This window comes from Aspergillus undulatus (genome assembly GCF_047715775.1).
Source record: "Aspergillus undulatus strain CBS 261.88 unplaced genomic scaffold BDV17scaffold_37, whole genome shotgun sequence".
Classification (NCBI taxonomy): Eukaryota; Fungi; Ascomycota; class Eurotiomycetes; order Eurotiales; family Aspergillaceae; genus Aspergillus; species Aspergillus undulatus.
Genome location: NW_027396641.1, coordinates 177,581 through 198,180, shown reverse-complemented (window position 1 = coordinate 198,180; position 20,600 = coordinate 177,581). Strand labels below are relative to the sequence as shown.

The 20,600-nt window shown below is 52.5% G+C and overlaps 5 protein-coding genes across 5 annotated transcripts; 2 read left to right on the top strand and 3 right to left on the bottom strand.

Annotated features, from left to right (window-relative positions):
• Positions 1-5,122: 5,122 nt before the first annotated feature.
• BDV17DRAFT_292955 (uncharacterized protein) lies at positions 5,123-6,572 on the bottom strand (the record flags this gene model as incomplete). Its single annotated transcript, XM_073762482.1, has 2 exons — positions 5,123-5,176; positions 5,826-6,572. The coding sequence occupies 2 exons, from the start codon at positions 6,570-6,572 to the stop codon at positions 5,123-5,125; spliced, it is 801 nt and encodes a 266-aa protein (XP_073613902.1).
• A 979-nt stretch (positions 6,573-7,551) lies between these two features.
• Positions 7,552-9,770, top strand: BDV17DRAFT_292954 (alkaline phosphatase family protein; the record flags this gene model as incomplete). The annotated part of the gene is made up of 3 exons (XM_073762481.1): positions 7,552-8,010; positions 8,064-9,330; positions 9,379-9,770. 3 exons carry the CDS (start codon positions 7,552-7,554, stop codon positions 9,768-9,770), a joined length of 2,118 nt encoding a protein of 705 aa, XP_073613901.1.
• A 539-nt stretch (positions 9,771-10,309) lies between these two features.
• On the top strand, positions 10,310-12,184 carry BDV17DRAFT_292953 (BCS1 and AAA domain-containing protein; the record flags this gene model as incomplete). Its single annotated transcript, XM_073762480.1, has 1 exon — positions 10,310-12,184. The coding sequence occupies one exon, from the start codon at positions 10,310-10,312 to the stop codon at positions 12,182-12,184; it is 1,875 nt and encodes a 624-aa protein (XP_073613900.1).
• Positions 12,185-12,605: 421 nt separating this feature from the next.
• BDV17DRAFT_292952 (DUF821 domain protein) lies at positions 12,606-14,159 on the bottom strand (the record flags this gene model as incomplete). The annotated part of the gene is made up of 2 exons (XM_073762479.1): positions 12,606-12,692; positions 12,747-14,159. The coding sequence occupies 2 exons, from the start codon at positions 14,157-14,159 to the stop codon at positions 12,606-12,608; spliced, it is 1,500 nt and encodes a 499-aa protein (XP_073613899.1).
• Positions 14,160-14,562: 403 nt separating this feature from the next.
• Positions 14,563-20,388, bottom strand: BDV17DRAFT_136686 (kinesin-3 motor protein uncA). The gene is made up of 2 exons (XM_073754226.1): positions 19,892-20,388; positions 14,563-19,805 (listed from the first exon to the last, which is right to left on the bottom strand). The coding sequence occupies exons 1-2, from the start codon at positions 19,953-19,955 to the stop codon at positions 14,935-14,937; spliced, it is 4,935 nt and encodes a 1,644-aa protein (XP_073613898.1). The 5' UTR covers positions 19,956-20,388; the 3' UTR covers positions 14,563-14,934.
• Positions 20,389-20,600: the final 212 nt, after the last annotated feature.

Here is a 20,600-nt window from a genome sequence, read left to right as displayed (position 1 = left end):
TATACTTCCCAGCCAACAAACCTAGTGGTCTGTACGGCTCAATCCGAGGACGACAAACCCGTGGTGGTCCGGATTTCCTGTCGAACCGTGAAAGACAAGTACTACGTAAGCGGCCAAGCATCCGAACTGTCACTCCTGCGGATTGAAAATTATAGAATAAATTCGACAGCCCACCGCCACGAGGCAGTTTTTCTGGGTTGGAATTGGGCTCGTATCCAGCCTCCGCTGGTGGGTTGACTCGTTCCAAAGTCTCCAACGGGACGAGTGACAAGGACAAGGATAACCTGGATCGCTGATCACCGCAAATGCCAGGCACCAGAATTCGGGACTAGAATTTGGCTCCGTTTGACTGACTGAGCCTTCCATGGAGTCCACATGGGAACGGATCGACAGACAAAGAATGTGCACTGCCATGTTCTTTATCCAAAGCAGAATACTCCGGAATCCCGTACAATTTGGGGTTTTATGCGCCGAGCATCATCGTCGTGGATTGGCGGTAATCTTCACAACTAGTAGGGGGGCTTTGCCCCGTAGGGCCCGTCTTCCTGATCCTCAGATCCTTAGCAGATGTGGGTGGGACGAGCCGTTGAACAGAGGTCATCAGGCTGTCTTCTATCTTGATCACATCGACATCGTCAAGCTAGAGTGGAAGAGACTTGCCGGACTTGGGTAATCGTGAGGACTGACTTGGGCAATCGCAACGCCGATCTGCCAAGGGAAGCTCGCATCATCCGTGGACCGTGGCAGGGACAGGGTTGCCATGCTCTGCGCTGACACTGTTCTGCTGCCTGTATCCTTTAAGCCACACCCCACACCCATCTGGATGCAGCATGTGGGCGCGAGCGAACGGAGGCAAAGAAGGCGAATAATGCTCCTCGAAGTCGGGAACAGATCCTTGACCCTTGTGCGACCGGCGAGCTGCGACCAGATGGTTTTGCCTCTTGACTCTTCAAAGAGCAGAACACTTGAATTTGATCCCAGCTAGCGCGATGGAGGAGCTAGCATCGGGCGTCGGGCTGACCCGCTTTCTGACTTTGAGTCTGGAACAGACGAATAACGATCTGAGCTCGAGATAGAGCATGGGATGGGTCAACTTGGCCAAGGCTCAAGCACTGGTCGAGGCCATCTTAGTCATAGTAGGTGTTGCCTAATTAGGGAGGTGCTACGAATGGAACGTCAACGTCGCTCCCCCGAGCTGAGCTGGACTGCTGAAGCCTCTTGAGTCTATCTCGTCCGGAGCTGAGAGAACAGGCACGCAGTTTGCGCAGTCAGACGGGAAATGGGACTCTAGGAGGATCGGGGCGATCTCCAGAGTACGTTAAGGTTTTCCAGCTTTCCAAGCCAGTCAAACCGCTCACGATGCTGAAGCTATCTCTATGGACGTTGATAGCTGAATTCCGAAGAAGTGCAACCATGGGCGGCAGATGAGGGGGGGACCACGTTCAACGTCTCCTGCCATAAAGCCACCTGCAGGGATGGACTCCCGCTAACAAGGTTGGAGCGGAACGCATGTGCTAGCTCAGTTCAAGGTTGGATGGAATTGGAGTATGGTACAACTGCGGACTGCACCTTTGGAATCGACCTTTGGGTCCAAAGAATGGTACGGGCCCGCATGATCAGGATTTATCATTCGCCTCTTAAACTCTACTCTGTAGAGTGCCGTCGTATTGAGTCTATCGATGATGGCATCATTGATGACGTGAAAGGCTTGGGCTCGTGGAGGCCATCCGCGACCGGCACGATCTCGATACAGGCTACATTCACGTGGCCAGACTGGGCGATCGGCTCCAGGGGTTCAAGCACTCCAAGGGATGCGAATAATGCGAACTGCCACTTCGTCAGCCACGTAATCGGGTAACGGTGTTGCTCCGGCATGGCCTCCTTGCAGGTGCAGGTAAGACAAGACAGTGCGTAGTGCCAGTCGCAGTCAGACCGTCAGACGCCTGAAGAATGGCCGATCAGTTCGCATCCCACTGTTATCCATCAATACCCAAGTGGAGGCCATGCTGCTGGGACTGGGTCCAGCGCTATTGACGCGGGTGGTCAATAGATGGATACGTCGCTGTCGTTTTGACGGAAGAACTATTCCAAACTTTGGTTGCAAACATTATCTACCGTGATGGTGTTCACTGTCGATCACCTCATTAATTTGACTTTTTGTGCAGCGGCACATGGCAGTGGCAACCGTGGCATCCATCCATTCCAGCATCCGTCCGTGGGAGGAAAAGGTGGAATGATCGCCCACTAGGAATGATGGCTCTGATGACGCTAGCCGCCCGGGCCAGTAGCACTGCTTTCCCAATTCTTTCCCAAGGGTCGATTACGGGTGACGCTGCAAAGTCCTCTGTCGGAGACGAGGAACTCGCCCTTGCTTTTGAGCCTTATGCCCACGGCAGCACTCTTACTCACACTGCTCTCATGTCCCGCCCTCCAGGAAGTGACCCAAAGACCAGGTCGTGATGCATCTTCTCAGGATTTTCCCCTTCATGTCTGAGACCTTCGATGCCGGCGCCGCCTCATGACTGTCCGGAGAACCCCCCTTTTACCACTGTTCTACATCATTTGCGACTGGCGCTCGTTGATCGACCTACGGAGGAGACTTGCCCTTACTTGCCTTTGTCCGCGGCTATGCTACCCTGCACTAGAACCCTACGGTACGAGTCAGGAACTCCAGACTCGAGTCATAACAAAGACCAAATAAGGTTCGAAGATCAGTGATGGCACTGATGGGACCTCGAGACAAACACGAAGATCCTGATTCACACTCTTGCCATTTTGCTTCTGTCACTGGCCAAGGGTCTGATCGGGAAAAGCACAATCATCAAGCTTCTTTTGCCTTCTGGCCACTCCAGTCGCCAAGTATGACAGCGAGACCCAATCAGCCTGGCTTTAATAAAAACTCCGCGTTTGCCTCCTTCGAGAATGAAATCCGACGGATTTCCTGTTCAGCGAGATCAGACGGATATGTACTGTGACTGTCATTTGTGGCCGAGACGCCACTGCATGGGACTGGAGTGACACAACTCGCAGGGCATGGCAAACCAACAATATGACTGATCCTGACGATCCCCACTACTGCCTCATTATTCAAGCGGCCATTGAATTGTGCGTCCATAGTCTCGACGATCAACAAGGGTTTCCCCGGCCGCGTGTTTGCCCGCCTCAAATTTGGGCTAACGGCCAATCTTCGGCTGCTTCCAGGCATTTACTTCAATCAAGGAGACAATCTTTGGCCGTATACGACACAGCGGATACAGCAACGGAGTGTTCTTCGGAGAAGAACATTCGCCGAGCAGTGTCCACGCAACACCCGCTACTGTGTATTGTGAGAGCAACGACATGATAAGCAGCCAATGGACACAAACAGACTCCAGCTGTCTGATTCGGATCACAACCAGTCCCGTCCCTTCCATTCCAGGGGATTTTCGAAAAGAACAAGCGAATCAATGTTCTGCCGTTTCTTTTCCCGCTCCGCATGGAGTGGAGAGGTTCTGGCTGGGTGATACAGAGTACCGTGTCACCACAACGAGGCCGGGGTCATACAGACACAGGGTACACGATGCATACATACATAGTCGGCCGCATGCACTGCAGCGGTGTGACGGGGCCGGGGAGGGCCCTGTTTATGTCGAACTCTATCTACAATAAGTAGGACTGCCAATTGCTGAAGTGCATGTCGTGTTCCGGATCGCATTTCAGCCGAAGCTCCGAGCCAGAAATACGGGGGAGGCCGCACAAGTCAACTGACAAGGCTTATGGCGAGCCAAGAATGGCGGGGAAGTGCCGTCGTTGAACAGCTGGAGATCCGGAGTACTTGAGCGGAGATAGCTCTGGGCTTAGAAGATGGAACAAAAATAGATAGTCACGCTTCTATTGTTATCTCGTCGACATAATGCGGCAGCTCTCGGGTATAGATCGAGCCCGGGGCGAGCTCCCATCGCTTTTTCTTTCCCGCTCACAATCAGGTTCAGGTTCAGGGCATTATTGCGTGGCTTCACAGCCGCGCAGCTGCTAGGAGGATGCGACTGCCTAGAAGGAGTACGTTGCAAGTTACACAGCAATATCGGAATTTGGATTCTGGTCCAGTCCCGCTTGCAATCGTTTGTCATCGCCTCCGGCGGGTCCGGTTTGGTTTACAATATACCTAGGTAATTGATCCGAGCGCCCGCGTTGGAGGCTGGAGGCTGGAAGCGGGCTAGAGGCTGGGCCCGTGGGTGACCCTTCGTAACCGTCCACATTGGAACTTCATCAATCGAGCTATGGATTGTCTATCGAAATGTCTACGGAATATCTACAGCTGGATACGTAGACTTATGGCAGGGGTACCATTCCTCTACCTAAAATAAATATCTAAAGCACGGGCATCTGGATATACCCCCGTAGTGTCGGGCTCGGCATCCGCAGTATATACCTTGTAAATATTGACTCCGAGTCTGAAGTCTTTGTCCTGAGGTTACATTATATACTCTGAAAGTACAGCCACCACGCAATCGCAATAGTAATCTGATAGATCAACTCCACTTCATCCCAAAAACTAGACAGCATTATTTCGTTTTTGGCGTTGATTGCAGGGGCCTCGTAAGATATTACTAACCCGTAGAACAAACACACTGTATATATGTATTATGTGATTACCAGGGGCGGACGGCCCGAGGCAAGGCTCGAAGACCTGACTGGTACGTACCCCGGTGTCTCTTAGGGACTTTTTTGGGTGGTTCATGATGCTGACGGAAGGTCGTCTGGCCGCTCAGGTACAGGTATAGGCTTAGGTGAGATACAACCTCAAGGTGAGGTGAAATGAGATGAGGTCGCTCCCATCTGATGGGTATCATATCTCATTTTCTGACTGACTGGCTGACTGGTATACCCCGTACTACTACGGAGTAGTACTCATCATTCTAGTCAATATAACTCGACTACCTAACCTGTAGTCCCCACACTATGGACTAGATGTATATAGTTAACTAAAGCTCTACTTTTCTCTGAAAGACATGATCAATCCACATATGTTCTCGCCAGACTTTAACTCTCGAGCCCTGGTATTAACTATCCATAACCTCTAAGAGGCAAGGCAAGGTGAGGCTTGGCTTGCTTGTTCTTTTATTCTTATCTCTCTTTCTGTCTAGCCGTAGGGCTCGGTCTTGATGTCTTGGACCGGGTCGGACGTAACGTTTCTCTGTAGCTAACCGGTTAGTTACTCGGCTGGCTAGGTGCTTTGAATACTGTAGGAGACTATCTATCCACTGAATTGAATAGAATCAGACCAGGTAGACGGAGTAGATGGGTAATGCCAATGATATATGTTCACTAGCGTAGCTCAGTCGAGTGATATGATTACTGTACGCTTGTATCTCCATTACATTTGAATGTCTAGGTATATATAGATGTATCTTTTGCAAGGTCTCATACGGTTTATATACTTCTTTACGGGATAGATAGACATTAAGGTATTAACTGACATGCTAGGGGGATGGCAACAAATTATAGTCTTACTTGACTGGGTAATTGTTACGACGATATATATACACACATATGTATTCGCCTGACTAATGACGAAAGCGAATTTGCAGATGGATTAAAACGTAAATGAATACTCCATTATGCCACTGCGTATGATGAACTCAAGGTAGATATTAATATTAGACGCGGACAAATCGCAATGGAACCAAAACCAGCCATACGCCGTTCCCATTCTCACGGGGTCAACAAGACAAAGTATATATCCATATGGTCGAACATGTAACACAGTACTCAACCGGTCAAAATCAAGCCATGTAAATCAAGCCCATCGCCACACCAGCCAACGTAGCTAGGCCGGGAATAACCAGCTTAGAGCCCGGATTGGTAAGGTCGTCAGTGGGCTCTGGCGCAGGCGAGATATCGTCTTCTTCATCCTGCTTGCTGTCCTCGTGCGAGGAGGTCGAGGTAGGTTTGTGCTGAGTCGAGGACTTGTGCGCCGACGAGCTAGGCACAGTCTTCGAGGCTGCGGGCGTGGACTTGATGAGCGGCGTGCTTGTCGCAGCGGGTGCGCTCGAGGGGATAACGGGGGCGCTGGATGCAGCGGGGCTGGCGCTCGGAATCTGGCTCTGGCTCTGGGCAGGAGCACTGGATGCAGAAGCAGATGCAGGACCCTTGTATGCGGGAGCGCTCGACTTGACGACGGGGATGCTGACACTAGGCTGCTTAGCTGCGCCGCTGGGGTGAGCGGCACTAGACTGAGGCTGAGGCTGAGGTTGAGCGGGATTGCTGTGCTGAGGGCTAGGGCTGGGGTAAGGTACAACCGCCGGGGTGGAGGTGTGCTTCTCGGCGCAGGAAGACTTCTCGCAGACGGTGGTGGTTGTGATGACCCAGGTGGTGTGAGAGGCATAGACTGTCTCTATCTTCTCGGGGACGGTCGTGATGGCAGGAGAGACACTTGTGTGAACCACCTTCGAAGGTGCAGAGGTAGTGGCAGCGGAGGCCTCAATGGTGGTGCTCTCATCAGCAGCCTCAACCTTCTCCGAGGCATGGCCGCTGGCAGAGCCTGCCGCGAGGGCCAATGCCATCAGGGTATAGGATTTGGATAGATGCATGTCGGTTCTTTTCTTGAGGGGGGTAAACGTGGCCAACGGCTTGTTGACTTGTTGACTCGGATGTATGAAGAACCAAATGAATGAAGACGATAAAGCGCTCGAATCCTGGGCGAGCCCTTTGGCCTTTATTTATAGACATGACACTATATCTTGATGCCGAAAACGACCTTGGTTCTTCAGGCTGTATTTCCGTGTTTATCGACATCGAGCGCTCCGTTCGTCAGTCGTTGGCGCGTCGTTTGGAACCGGAACAATGCATTGATGGGGTGGAGCCGTCAATCTCGCACTGCATCCGGGTTCCAGCATTGTGCGCAAACACCTTGAGGCTCCTTATTGTCATTTTATCGAGGTCGATTTTGACAGCTGCAGAGCCTTGCCCATTCCGAATACCAACATTCCAGCAAGAAGCAGGACCGGAATCACGTGATATCCGATTTCAGCAGTCCAAGAGCTCAAAAACAGCGAGCCGTAGCGGAGCTGCATGAGTGCAATCAGAAGCTAACAGTATGCTTCCGGCCATGCTGTTCAATAGCACAAGTCCGTGCGTGAAGACGACGTTCATCCTATGTTGAGTGCGGACATTGAAGCAGCTTGGCGGCATTTCAAGGAGCCGCGGGAAGGAGGCTGCAAAACTGAGCATTAGCACTTTTCTTTACTACGTTCTATCTGTACGCATTTCGCGGCTGTGCAGTGTGTAGAAGATTCGTAGATATAGATTGTTACAGCGTCAACCATGATGCCGAGCCTGTTTGAAAATAATAACCCATTTCATGAGCAGTTATGGCTGTATATAGATGGACCTTGTTGGTGAAGGAAGAGGAAGAAGGAGTTAGGGATCCTGATGGGTGGTCGTGTACACGATGGTGCTGGATATCATTTCTTGGCAAGCCACACCTCCGCCGGTCGAGACTCTGACCAGGATCCCTGTCCATCTTTCGACACACTCTCTTCTCCTCGATCATGCCCGCTGTCCTCGCCGATGCCGTCGAAACGTGAACTCCTTTCCCCGCGCGACTACGATGACGACGCCGAGTCGTTACGGTCGCCGCACTCAGAGCAAGACTCTGACAGCGAGGACGATGAATTCCTAGCCCGGTCACGCACCACCCTAGAGCTCGCCGAACACGATCGCACCGTCCTCGACGACGAAGAGGAGCTCGAAAAACTACTCACCCGTTCCGGTCCCACTCATGATATCCGTCGACTCTTCAGCCCGAACAGAAGTAATGTCAGAATCGGCAAGAGGGAAGAAGCTCGGCGGCAACGGAGGAAGGAAAAGAGGGATGCTCGCAGGGCGCGCCGCGAGAAGCGACACGACCTTGACGATGAGGAGATGTATGAAATGGAGGAGGGACACCCGGGTGATGAGACTTCTCTGCTGAGTGCTTCGTCATCTGATCTAGATGAGCGGATCAAGGAGCAGTATGCCGATATTCAGGTATGTTCGCGCCATTTACTTGGTCCTCTGTCGTCTGTTCTAACTTTGTCTAGGACCGCCAAAAAGTCTCCTGGCGGAGATTGGCCCTCATTTTCTCTGGCATCTTCGTTCTCTTTTTCATTCTCCTTCTTGGAGCCTACAAAGCCTCAGCCGGTTTCCGCGCCTCTCATTCTCCCAAAACACTACTGTCCAACGGAACGGCTTTGTTCGCGCCTACGACTATCGTAATATCGCTCGATGGATTCCGCGCCGACTTTCTCAACCGCGGGTTGACACCTACCCTTAACGCCTTTATAGCCGAGGGGGTCTCTCCCCGCTATATGTTGCCCAGTTTCCCCAGTGTCACCTTTCCCAACCACTTCACCCTGGTTACTGGGCTGTATCCGGAGAGTCATGGAGTCGTCGGAAATACTTTCTGGGACCCAGAGATAGAGGAGCAATTCTACTACACTCATCCGACCATCAGCATGCAGCCAAAATGGTGGAACGCGGAGCCTCTTTGGATGACCGCCGAGAACCAGAATGTGAAGAGTGCTATTCACATGTGGCCTGGATCGGAAGCGCATATTGGAGGTATAGAACCAACGTATCTTGATCAATACAACGGCTCCGAGGTGCTCTCTAGGAAGACACAGCGCATCCTGGAGTTGTTGGACTTGCCTGGGCTCGAGCAGGAAACGGCATCCGGCCCCCAGCGACCGCAATTTATTGCTGCATATGTTCCGAACGTCGATGCAGACGGCCACAAATATGGTCCAAACAGCACCGAAATACGGAGCACCATCTCGAAAGCAGACGATATGCTAGCGAACCTTTTTGCTGGTCTTCAGGAGCGAAACCTCACTGAGGTCGTCAACATTGTGGTCGTATCCGACCATGGCATGGCGACGACTTCTACTGAGCGTCTGGTTCAGCTTGACGATTTGATCGACCTGGACTTGACTAGCCATATCGACGGCTGGCCATTACGCGGGATCCGCCCCAAGCGCCCTGAAGATCTCCAAACACTACAAGACCAGCTTGAGCTTGTTGCTTCCAAATATGCAGATGCAATTGAGATATACACACGCGAGAACATGCCGGAGCGATATCACTTCAAGAACAACGATCGCATCGCACCGCTTTGGGTAATTCCAAAGACAGGCTGGGCTATCGTTGAGCGACCGGAATTTGACGTCCAAGCAGCGCTCGAGACGGGTGAAGTCTACCACCCGAAAGGTATTCATGGATACGATCATGAGCATCCGTTGATGCGGGCAATCTTCATAGCTCGAGGCCCTGCATTCCCGCATGCCCCTAACAGCCGGCTTGATGTTTTCCGTAAGTGTTATCTCTATAGATTGGATTGGTCACATACTAATAGCGCAGAAAACATCAATGTCTACAACATTCTGTGCGACTCTCTCGGAATCGAGCCGCACCCAAACAACGGGACACTGCGCCTTCCGCTGAAGCCAAGCGGCCTTCACTCGGATGAAGATGCGCCAGCTCTCGACAGTCCATCAGATCCTCCAACCACACAGACTGCAGCGGGCACCGCTCCCGGCTCGACCGCCGTTACGGCCCCATCGGCGTCAGCCTCACCTAGCGCTAAACCCCACGAGACTAAACCCGAAGGATCCGCCGAAGACGAACCAGGCACAAGCTGGTGGGGAGATCTCTGGGACAAAGTAGAGGATTTTGCGGAAGATACAAAAGATTGGGCGAGCGATCTGTTTGAAGACGTCAAGGACGGCTTCTCAGACAGCCGGCGCGGCTAATTGTTGTGCTGTGGCGAAGTCAGCCTTAGCGTTCCTGTTCAACTTGTAAACCCAAACCAACCATAGTCATCATCGTTAGAGATACCCCTGTCACAATTGCATTTATTGGATAATCGTTGGAGGCGTTGATTCTTTTGCTGAGTCCTTAGCCACTTTTGCGAATCCAGCCACTTACTCGGTCCGTGTGTTGTCAATCTCAGCTGAAAGAACCGCATCAGCGAGTTAGCCTCATGCACCAGCGCTGTGACTCAGAAAGAGGTGGAGAGATGATTCACCCCCAACGCTGTCGGTCTGTCAGAGCTTTTCATGCAGCCAATACTGGGTATGCTGAACCTTGGCTGCCTGAATGCGGGGAACAGATGCAGTAGCCATGCCTGCCTGATCAGCCATGAGCTTCTTCGAGTATAAAGAAACCCTCGACAGAACCTCACCAGCTCTCTCCGACAACACAACAACTCCAATAAGAGAAGCTCTGCCTTTCTCTGTCCCTCGCATGCCTTTTACACAGAAAACGAGAATCCAATAATATTTACACCGCAATGGCATCGCCCATAACAAACCCAATGGGCAACGCCACCCTAGACACAGCCCTACTGGAAACCTTCATCCCGGGGTACTCCATGGCCTCCAAATTTCTAACAACATACCTCCAAATCGATCTCTCCCTATACCTCCCCTACCTCCTTGTCGCCGCCGCGCTCGGCGCAGCCCTCCGCTACATCTACTACCAGCTCCGCGGCCTCTTCCAAGAACACTGCATCTCGACGGCCGAAATCCGACACGATGATGAAGTATACAATTACCTCATGTACTGGCTCGCGCAGCAACCATTCACGAACCGGACGACGCATTTCGTCGCGGGGACGCGCATTTCGGGGTCCTCGCGGTACTACGATTCAGACGATGAGGATGAGTGGGGTGAGGCCGATGAAATCGACGAGCACGGGAATGTAATCGTTGACTTTGACGAGTACTGGGCGAAAGCGACGGCGCGGGACAAGCACAAGAAGTTGAGGTTTACGCCGTCCGACGGGACGCACTATTTTTGGTTTCATGGAAGGCCGTTGGCGTTTATACGTGAGAGGGAGGATAACAAGCAGAGTGGGAATTACTATGGGTATGGGAAGATGGCGAACGAGAGGCTTTATATTAGTTGTGTGGGGAGGGATCCGACGGTGCTTAAGGAGTTGCTGCTTGAGGCGCAGAGGGCCTACGTGGGCAAGGATAGCAATAACACTGTTATCTACCGCGGGCAGAAGAGTGGTGGGTACACGGAGTGGTCCAGGTGTATGGCGCGGTCGCCTAGGGCACTGTCTACGGTCGTGCTGGATCAGGAGCAGAAGCAGGGCTTCATCGATGATATCAAGGAGTACCTGCATCCCCGAACGAGGAGGTGGTATTCGAACCGCGGAATCCCATACCGACGAGGCTACCTACTGCATGGCCCGCCCGGAACAGGGAAGACAAGTCTCTGCTTCGCTGCGTCCGGCTTACTAAGTCTCGAACTATACCTGCTAAATTTAAGCTCAAAAAGCCTAGACGAGGACGAACTCATGGCTCTCTTCTCCGAGCTTCCGAGGCGCTGCATCGTCCTTCTCGAGGACGTCGACTGCGCCGGCATGTCCCAGAAACGAACAGCCGACTCCCCATCCCCATCCACCGAAACCACCGACGAATCCACCGAAGACATTAACAACAACAATGTAGCCGGCCCCACCCCCGGCCCTCTGGAAAAACAAGGCGTCTCCCTCTCGGGTCTCCTAAACGTCATCGACGGCGTCGCAGCCTGCGAAGGCCGCATCCTCGTCATGACAACCAACCACCCCGAGAAACTAGACCCGGCTCTCGTCCGCCCTGGGCGAATCGATATGTCCGTTGCCTTTGGCTACTCGACTGCCGCAGACATCAAGGAGCTTTTCTCGGCGATCTACTCTACCCTGGAGGGTGACTTGCGCGCGTCGCGCGTGGAGCGTGAGAACCCGAAGCTGCAGAGGAAGTTGCAGTCTGGGTCAGCGACTAAGGTGAACACAATCGTCTCTCTCAACCCGAAGATGGCCAAGTTCTCGGAGGAGCAGGTCAGGCGCTTCGCGGAGAGATTTGCGGACAGGGTTCCCGAGGGCGAGTTCACGCCTGCGGAGATCCAGGGGTTCTTGTTGAATCATAAGACGGATCCTGAGGGGGCGATTGAGGGTGCTGAGAGGTGGATTGTTGAGACGAGGGAGAAGAAAGCGAAGCTTGCGAATGTCAAGGTTGAGGAGAAGGATGAAGGCAAGAAGGAGTCGAATGAGACGAAGAAAGAGGAAGTAAACGGGGTGAACGGAGTGAACGAGGTGAAGGTCGAGGAGAAGGACATCGTGACGACCAAGACCGAGACCAACGGAGACACTGCCCCTGTGGTCAATGGGACTAATTAACGACTCGTATGCCATATCACATCATATCATATCATAGAATACTTGCATGTTGCATGAAGATTAATACCCACTTTGCATAGTCTGTCAGATAGAAAACAAATCTCACTTTTATACGATATATCCAAGTTTCCTCCCATATCAAACTCCTAGGCATATATGGGACAAGGCCACAGGGTGCTTGAAAGTCTAACCAGCTGGTTCTTATTTGATCGCAATTGCAGCCGAGTTAAGACGCATCATCAACGATTTTCTAGGGCTGGGCTCTGTATGTACGTTTATGGCAGACCTCGCAACCAAACGGAGCTGAACTCAGGTTGGCATAACACAATGAAGGTAGGAGACCCAGAAGAAACTGTTCATATCGAAGGGGCCTGGCTCCGGGCAATTCTATCGTAGAACGTCACATCATCATATACAGCCCCTAAAAACCCGATCCAAACGCCAGCCCATATATACCCTCATATATCATAACACCATGCAAAACCCATTTCCAGATTGAAACCCTTGCCTATCCCATCCCAAGAACCCAATCAGCAAAAGCCACCCCCCTCTTCACCCTCACCCCCTTCCCCTTCCCACTTTCCTTCTTACCAGTAGTCCTCTCAACCTCAAGCAAAGGCTCAAACCCACTAACCCCCCCATAAGCCCGAACCAAAGCCCTCCAATAACAACTCTCCGCCGCAGGGCTCAAATACCTCTCCCCGAACGTAGCGAAGGCATTCACCGCAATCCGCTCCGCAACCTCCGGGTTATCCAATAGATGCTCGATCTTGCGCTCCAGATCACTAAAGTCCCGCTCGACCTGTACGTAGTTCGCCTCCGGACCCGAGGAAATCAGTGCGCCGTGGTGCATCTCCGCCCATAGTGGTTTATGTGCGATGACGACGCTGCCGCAGCTGAGGAGGTATTTTCCGCGCCCCGAGAACGAGCGGCCTTCAGTGTGAGCGAGGAATTGGTATGTGCAGTGGGATTCCATGGGGAGTATGCCGTTGTCGGCATCCTCTTGGCTGGAAGTGTCCCAGTTTATTTCGCGCGTCGAGGACCATGGTTTCCCGCGCGTTGCGGAAAGTAAAGCACCCCTGATCTCGGGATTCGAGGCGACGCTGCCCCGCCAGAGGAGTTGTTTCTTCTTATTTTTGAAGCGGAGCCCGCCGTCAACATCTGCTATGCGTCGCCGTATATCACTGTACGAGCCGACCTTGACTTCAGGCCAGGACCAGTACCCAAAGTCAGGCATTAACCAGATGCCGCTAGCACTGCCGCTGCTGCTAGTCTGTTCGTTCCAATCTCCATTTCCAACTTCATCCCCATACCGCCTCGAATACGACCAAATCGGCCCCTGCTCCTGATCCGGTACGAAGTCATCCGTCGACAGGACGAACTCGATATTCGGCAGTGTACGCCTACCCGCGTACGCCGTAAGAGCCCGATTAAGCGAATGGAGCGTCGCCTTCCCTCTAGAGAATGTGAATGGCTGCGGGCCAAAATCGAGAATGTATAATTTCCCGTCCACTATCGCAGCCCTGACAAGCCCGTTGCCGTTCCCGTCTATTCCGCCGCGTCTATGGACATCGTCCACGTCCTGAAATGTAATCAGTTGGTTTTTGGTGAGGTATTTCTGTGCAACACGATCGATTTCCCCAAAGAGTTTTGGGAATGCAAGTAGGCATTGTGCCTCGGATAACCCGTGGTTATTGGCGTCGCGGTGGGGGGTGAAGGACCATTCCTTACCCTGTCCCCATTCTGTCTGGTTGGAGGTGTTTGTTTGTGTGACAGTGTTTAATTCTGAGGCTGTATTCCCGCAATGTGAAGAGCTCTTCAGGGTATATGGTCCCGGTTGTGCATCTCCACCTAATCCTTCAAAGCCTAAAGACGACCCGCGCCCGAGGCCGAAAACGAGGAATGTAAGGAGGAGGGAGAAGATTGCACCCGCGAAGAGGAAGCGGAGGGAAGAGTGGTGGAGGATGTTGAGCATGGTTCAATTGAGTTGAGTGGTGTGTGGAATGGAGGGGAGGGTTGTTGCACGAGTATGTATGCAGGATGTAGCTATGTTTGTGGTTGGTATTTCGTCGCTGGTGCTGCAGCTTGGTTGGTTAGGGAATTGCGGTTAAGGGAGCATGCGCTGCCATGTCTATATTTTTCTGAAAAGCGTTATAATTGACTGATAAATCGCGGCGTTCTTGAAGAGTCATGGTCAGTAGTATTCCGTAAGGTGCGACTTGGTTGTGGTGGTGAGTCGGTTCCCATGGCAACAATCAGGCGCGACTCGACAGTCACAATTTACAAAGCTGAGCAACGTCCATACTACAGAGTCGCATACTCGATCTTCTGAAGGAGTATAGAGATTACAGACAGGAATGGAATTATCAGTCGTCAACCATTGATCTATGCGTGGGTTCCACTCCCGAATATGTACATGGGGAGGTCAAGTGCTATATAAGTAGGACAGGGCAGGTGTATTCGGGGTATCTCAAAGCCAATCAACATGTAGGTAGGTATGTAGAGAACGAAAGTCGGGCATTATCAAAGCCCGTCGAGTTAACGAATGAAAAGGTATGGTAGCATAGCTTAGCCTCCAGCTCCAAAACTGACAAGATCCAGAGCGGGTTCTGACTTGAAGAGAAGAATGGGGATGGCGAATCCAATCAGTCGGTATATCGCAAGCAAGCAGGCGCGCAAATTCGTGCATATCTTCACCGTCGATTAGTTGTAATATTAGACAGGTAGGCATGTAGGCAGCAGGCAGGTAATCATCTTCCGGTGCCAGGACCGGATCCAGACCCGTTAGTCGTCGCGCGAGGGGCATTATTGCTGAAATAGCTCTCGTCAATCTTCAAGATCCACTCGACCTTCTGGGCCTCAGTTCGCGCGGCGAAAAGGAAACTATTTTGCGGGCCATACACAGCAAACACGTTCGGTCGACCTCTCGCCGACCCATCGGCACCAGGGCCGTCAAGGAGTCTGGCGAAATCAGGCGCATGGTCCACGCGCGCATTGCGCAGGTTGATGGCGTTGATCTCGTCGCCATCTGGGACTGAGTAGATGTGGAGGTACGGTAGGCGGAGTTCGACGAAGCGCCGCGCCCAGTGGGTATAAGTATCGTCAGGGGCCAACAGGTATCCAGTCTTGGACGTGGACGGGTTCTTCGGAAGCGTTTGAACGGTAGCGTAGAACCGCGGAGTCAGAGATTCCTGCTCTTGACCATAGTTGGCACCATCCCCTGTTTGTATCTTCCCGCGAGAGGCAAATGCTGCACCACGCTCTGGAGGCTCAGTGTTGCCTCGAACGAGGATAGCATCGACGGGATCCGTCCGGGCAGTCCAGAGGTCAACGTATTTTTGCAGCAATCTGACCCTGCGATCGGGTTCTGTGTTGCGGAGAGGCGTCGATCTCCCACTCCGTGGCGGCGAAGCGACATTAAGACTGTTGGCACTAAGGGCTCCTTTGGCGGCGTGCAGGTCGGCAATACGCCGGCGCCGCTTGCGAGAGCTGATATAGTCGCGCACAAGTGAAACTTTTCTCGGGGCCCACTTGGCCAGAAACTCCTCGCCTTTGACATAATCATTCTGCGTATTCATGCGCCAGAGATCGGCGGCACGCTTTGCAGATACTGGGCGAACTGCGACAGAGTACATGCGAACGGTGGAGTGTACCACGCGCGTCGTGCTGAAGAAGTTCTTGAACATAGACTGTGGGCGTATATACGTCCGCCCTTGTACTTGGAGCGTCAAATCGATCTCAAACGAGACAGGATCCTGCAAGCGGGACGACTGAAGATCCCAACGAACCGTTACCTGTACCCGGTACTTCTCCGCAGTCACTCGGTCCAGAAGAAGCGACCCGTGTAAGCTAGAGTCCCACTGGCCTACGAGGGTGATGTTGGACGTTCCATCGGCATTGTCCTTGACCATGGGCTCTTGAATAAACTTCAGAGGGACGTCCGGGGTTTGAAGGTCCTGGTCAGGTATCTTGCCCCAAGGGTCTAGCAACCGCACAGAACCCACACGGATGTTGGTGAGGTCATCCCAGGGAAGGGTTTCCGTAGAGCTGTAAGTAAGGTTCACAGAGACCCGGCGCTGAAGTCCTTGGTGGAGCTGATATGTGCCGATGTCAGTGACGCTGCTTTGTACGACCTCCACGGGCTTGTAATCTCCCGTCTCAGTCATCTCCAGCACCTGCACTCTCGCAAAGACGTCATGCCTCTCCTCCGAGAAGTACTCGGACTCAGCGATGCGTGGCGTCTTGGGGTCCTGAAGCCCTTGCTCCGCGGAGTCACGCATATCATCCCAGCTAAGAAGCTTGTCGAGATGCATATGGGTCACACAGGCATAGACACATATTTTCAGAGCTGCATTTCGCGGGCTAGATAGCGGCAGGCTCATGCTGTGGACGCTTTCGAATCGCACCGGCGTTTCCTCGAAGCCGTTGATCATCTGGGTTGTCGTAGCTCCACCCTCTTCAGAGATTCCTGGCACAAAAAGCTGGGCGTGCACGTCTGTCCCCTCCCATTCGGCAAAGCCGGCCATGTCTCGCATGACAACATTGAACTTGAGGGTTGATGACGGCGCCTGCGCCAAAGATGGCTCCAATGATAATCGGATGATGCCAACTACATCCTGTGTGTAGGGCGAGATCACATCGACTGAGAAGTCCTGCACTCGAGTCTCAAAAACCGCAGTCAGCGGAATATCGGCGTCACCAACAAGAGAGTACTGGGGCGAGCACGGCTCGGAGAACGGGTTCTCAAGCTTGAAATGTTGAATGTAGTCCGGTCGGTCAATGTATTGGTGCAGTTGGCGCATAGCTTGAACGCGACGTTGAAGTTTCTCGATAGACCAGAGGTGGATGACGCACTGCTTGAAATCAATGACACGAACCGCAACGCACGGCTTCTTCGCATCATCAAGAATGATGTCTTCATCCCCAGATATCCCGTTCAGCACAAGATCGTAAGAAGAAGCCATGTTGTGACCGTGGTCAACGATCGCAAACTGGAACACAACGTTCTTGTCCATTATATGACTCATTACCTGAGCCTCTTTGATCAGTGAAGCATGCTGTAAGACTTTCTCTGCCATGCGGACGTAGTTCTGTTGAGACCAGTGTCGTATAACTGAGCGCGCGATCTCTAGCTCCCTAGGATCCAATTTGGGATAGCCATTTTCGTAGATCCTAGGTATCGGCTGGCCAATTTCCTTCATATGAGTCTCAAAAGCTTCTTTTTGCTTCCTGAGTTGCTCTTCGTACTCATTCTTCGCCGCTTGAAGGGCTTCCTCCATCCGGACCTTCTCAGAGCGGAGATCCTCGATTCCTTGACTCGGAGACGCTTCCGAGTCCCGCAACTTATCCAAGTACTGCTCCTTTTGTCGCTCTAGCTGTCGCTGCATGTCCTGGCGTACAGACTGAAGAGTAGAATAGCCGTTTTGACCATCTTCTTCACCTTGGCGAGGCGTCCCTGGCATAGTGATAGCGGTGTCCAGAGAGAAATTGTCGATAGTGCCATTTGACATGTACTTGTCGCGGACCGGGTATGAACTGAGAGAGTCGGTGTCTTCTTCATTGTCCATCAAACCACGACGAGTGGCCCTGACTTTCTGCACGTCCTCGAAAAGTGCATCCAATTCATCATCAGGCATATGAGAGATATGGTCCGGTCCCAGCACCGCACTCACAGCTTCGCGACGCGCTTGGAACCAATCTGATTCCCTTCCTCGTTGCGAGGGCATGGGCGAGTCAGCTCTACTTGAGTCCCAATCCAAGTCTGAAGCTTTACTCAGGTTTCTCTGGTGGTCTTTTCCAGGCGCAGGAGAGCCAAGCTGGCTCGTTGTGACTGAGTGGCGAAGTAAGCTCTGTTCTACTCGCTCAGCCCGTGCTTCCTGCGGGTGGTTGAATCGGAAGATATGAAAGTCACCCAGAATGATGCGGAAACCACTCTTCAACCGCTTGGGCTTGTCAACGCGAACTCCGTTAACCATAACCGCAGCACCCTCGCTAGGTAAGATTGTAACGACATTATCGACGTTCTCAAATTTGCAGTGGTCGGCCATGATTTTCGAACCGTTCAATCTGATCTCAACGTGACTTCCCTGATCCATGTTGCCAACTTGAGTGACTCCTGGTTTGATGTTGTACACGAGACATTCTGCAAGTAGTGGGTCATCACTCAAGTTGACCAAGTGAGGCATCTTCTTGGGTGTACTGAGACCAATAAAGCCTTTCTCAATACTGATACCGAGTTCTTCCAGTGCCGCTTCACGCTCTTTGTGAATCTGTTCGGTCTTGACCAGTTTCTCTTCCCACGTTTGATTCAAATCCTTGTAGAGTTTCTCACTCTGATTGAGCTGTTCCACAATCTCGGCTTTGCTCACTTTTGTCACGGTGCCGTCAGGTTGCTGAATAGAGACCATCTGCTTCTCCATAGGTGTGTCCGGTGGATATTCTTCTGCGACGATGCCACCACCACCTCCCCCGGCTGCACCACCTGCTGCTGCTCCACCACCAAGTTTGGCTCGAAGCTGTGCTAATTCATCCTTGAGTTCTCTGATCATTCGCGCGTTGGGATCTTCGTTCACAACGGCGTGGTTCTTGATTCGCTTTGCAGAGTCGGCATAACGCAGGGTACCGAGAGTCTCGTCAAAGTTGATATCGGCGGGTGAGATTGCAGCAATCATTGCCGTCATCGAGTTACCTCCAAGGGAGTCTTTCAGCAACCATGTGAGAACTGAATCACGATATGGCACCATCGACGCGGCCTTTTTCTTTGTGGTCTTTCCAGCGGCCAAATCAGCCAGGGCTGCAATGACACGACCAAGTGTCGAAAGTGATCTGTTAATTTCAGCTCCTTCCTTCAACCTAGCTCCAGTAGCTCCAGTCGACGTCGCTCGCTCGGAACCCGCAAGATCGACCAAACTAATCCGCGACGCCTTCTCCGTGTCCATTGACGTCTCGGCATCGTGTCGTTTCTGTGTAAGCGTCAACGTAAAGACAGCATGTGATCGACTAGACGTCTCGTTCATGTTTGTTGCAGCAACCGTTCGAGCTTTGTTACCCTCGTCCATAAGGTTCTCAATTTCTTCGAATGAGCGAACCGCAAGCTTGGCGAGATCCTCAACGTATGGACCTGTGGACGGGTGTTCACGAACTTTCAAATTTCCTTTATTGGAGGGGTTGAGCAAGTCACGAACCCGCTCATTGTAGATTTCGAGATACGAAACTTCCACCGTGCAACTAAGGTTCTTATCCTGCTGTATCGTATTGATACGCTGAAACATATCCTGACAGATTCGCGGGATCACACCATACTCCTTGCCGTATCCCATCATCGAATACGACTTTCCCGAACCAGTTTGGCCGTACGCGAAGATACAGTTGTTGTAACCCTGGAAGGCATTATCCAGAAGCGGCACACCCAGATCCGTAAAGAGGTTATCCTGGTCCGCATAGTTCGGAGCCTTCTTGTCGAAAGACCAGTACGACCTATCGAAGGCGAAAGTCTTGGGCCCTTCAACGGCACCCTTGCCTCCACCTTTTCGCGACGATTTCTCTTCGGCTCCCGGCGGCGGCGTGAGGACCGTCTGGTTGCCGTTCATAGACACAATACATTTTGCACCTCGTTCGATTTCTAGGTTACATCGTGATCCGTCAGTCAACCAAGTCGTCCGAGGCCGTCAGGGCCACCCTGTTCCAATTTCAAACGCAAAAACTCACCTCGACTGTTGAACGGCCGCACTCTCACCACCACCTTAATATTTCCACCACCTCCTGGCGCCATATTGACCTATGCCCCATGCACTCGGGGGTCCTGGTCGTGGCTGGCTCGGGTTCTAGGCGCTGATGCCGATAGCCAGGGGTGGAGCGGAGGCGGACAACAAAAGTTGCGAGCGCCGCAGGAGCGCCGCCTAATGTTTCGCAAGCTGACTGTTCCCAGAGCTCTCTCGCCAACCTCTAATGATGTTATCCCTTATTCTGTGAATATTCCCTCGAAATTCAACGGTTCGTGGTGGGGTGTCAACAAAGACGTCATGTAGCGGTATCACTATCGTGTGTTGACAGGAATGTGGCGCGTCGAGGGGGTAGATAGTAAATTTCGTGATGGGGGGTAGGGCTCGATACGTTCAGCGGCGTCGGTCGCGCGACAATACCGAGATCCGCGGGGTTTGCGAGAGTCTGATTGAAAAGGGAAGGGTGGGAATTGGGAGTGTAGACCTCGTAGAGCGCGGACCCTCCTTCCCCAGGCACCGCCGGAAGGCCACCTGAGATATCGCGGGATATTATGTAAGCCGCTGTCCCCGTCCACCGCAATGTGCACGTGCCTCCGCGGGCTTTCTCTCGCGGACTACAGTTACGGTGGATGATTGAATCTTTTAGGCTGGTAATGAGGCTTCATTATATTGAGGGTCGGGTCTTCGCTACTGTA

Bases quoted from the DNA above. Each gene is read 5' to 3' on its own strand.
- BDV17DRAFT_136686 (XM_073754226.1), bottom strand. From the start codon at position 19,955: ATGGCGCCAGGAGGTGGTGGAAATATTAAGGTGGTGGTGAGAGTGCGG. The intron at 19,806-19,891 runs GTGAGTTTTTGC...GATGTAACCTAG, and splicing joins GCGGCCGTTCAACAGTCGAG to AAATCGAACGAGGTGCAAAA.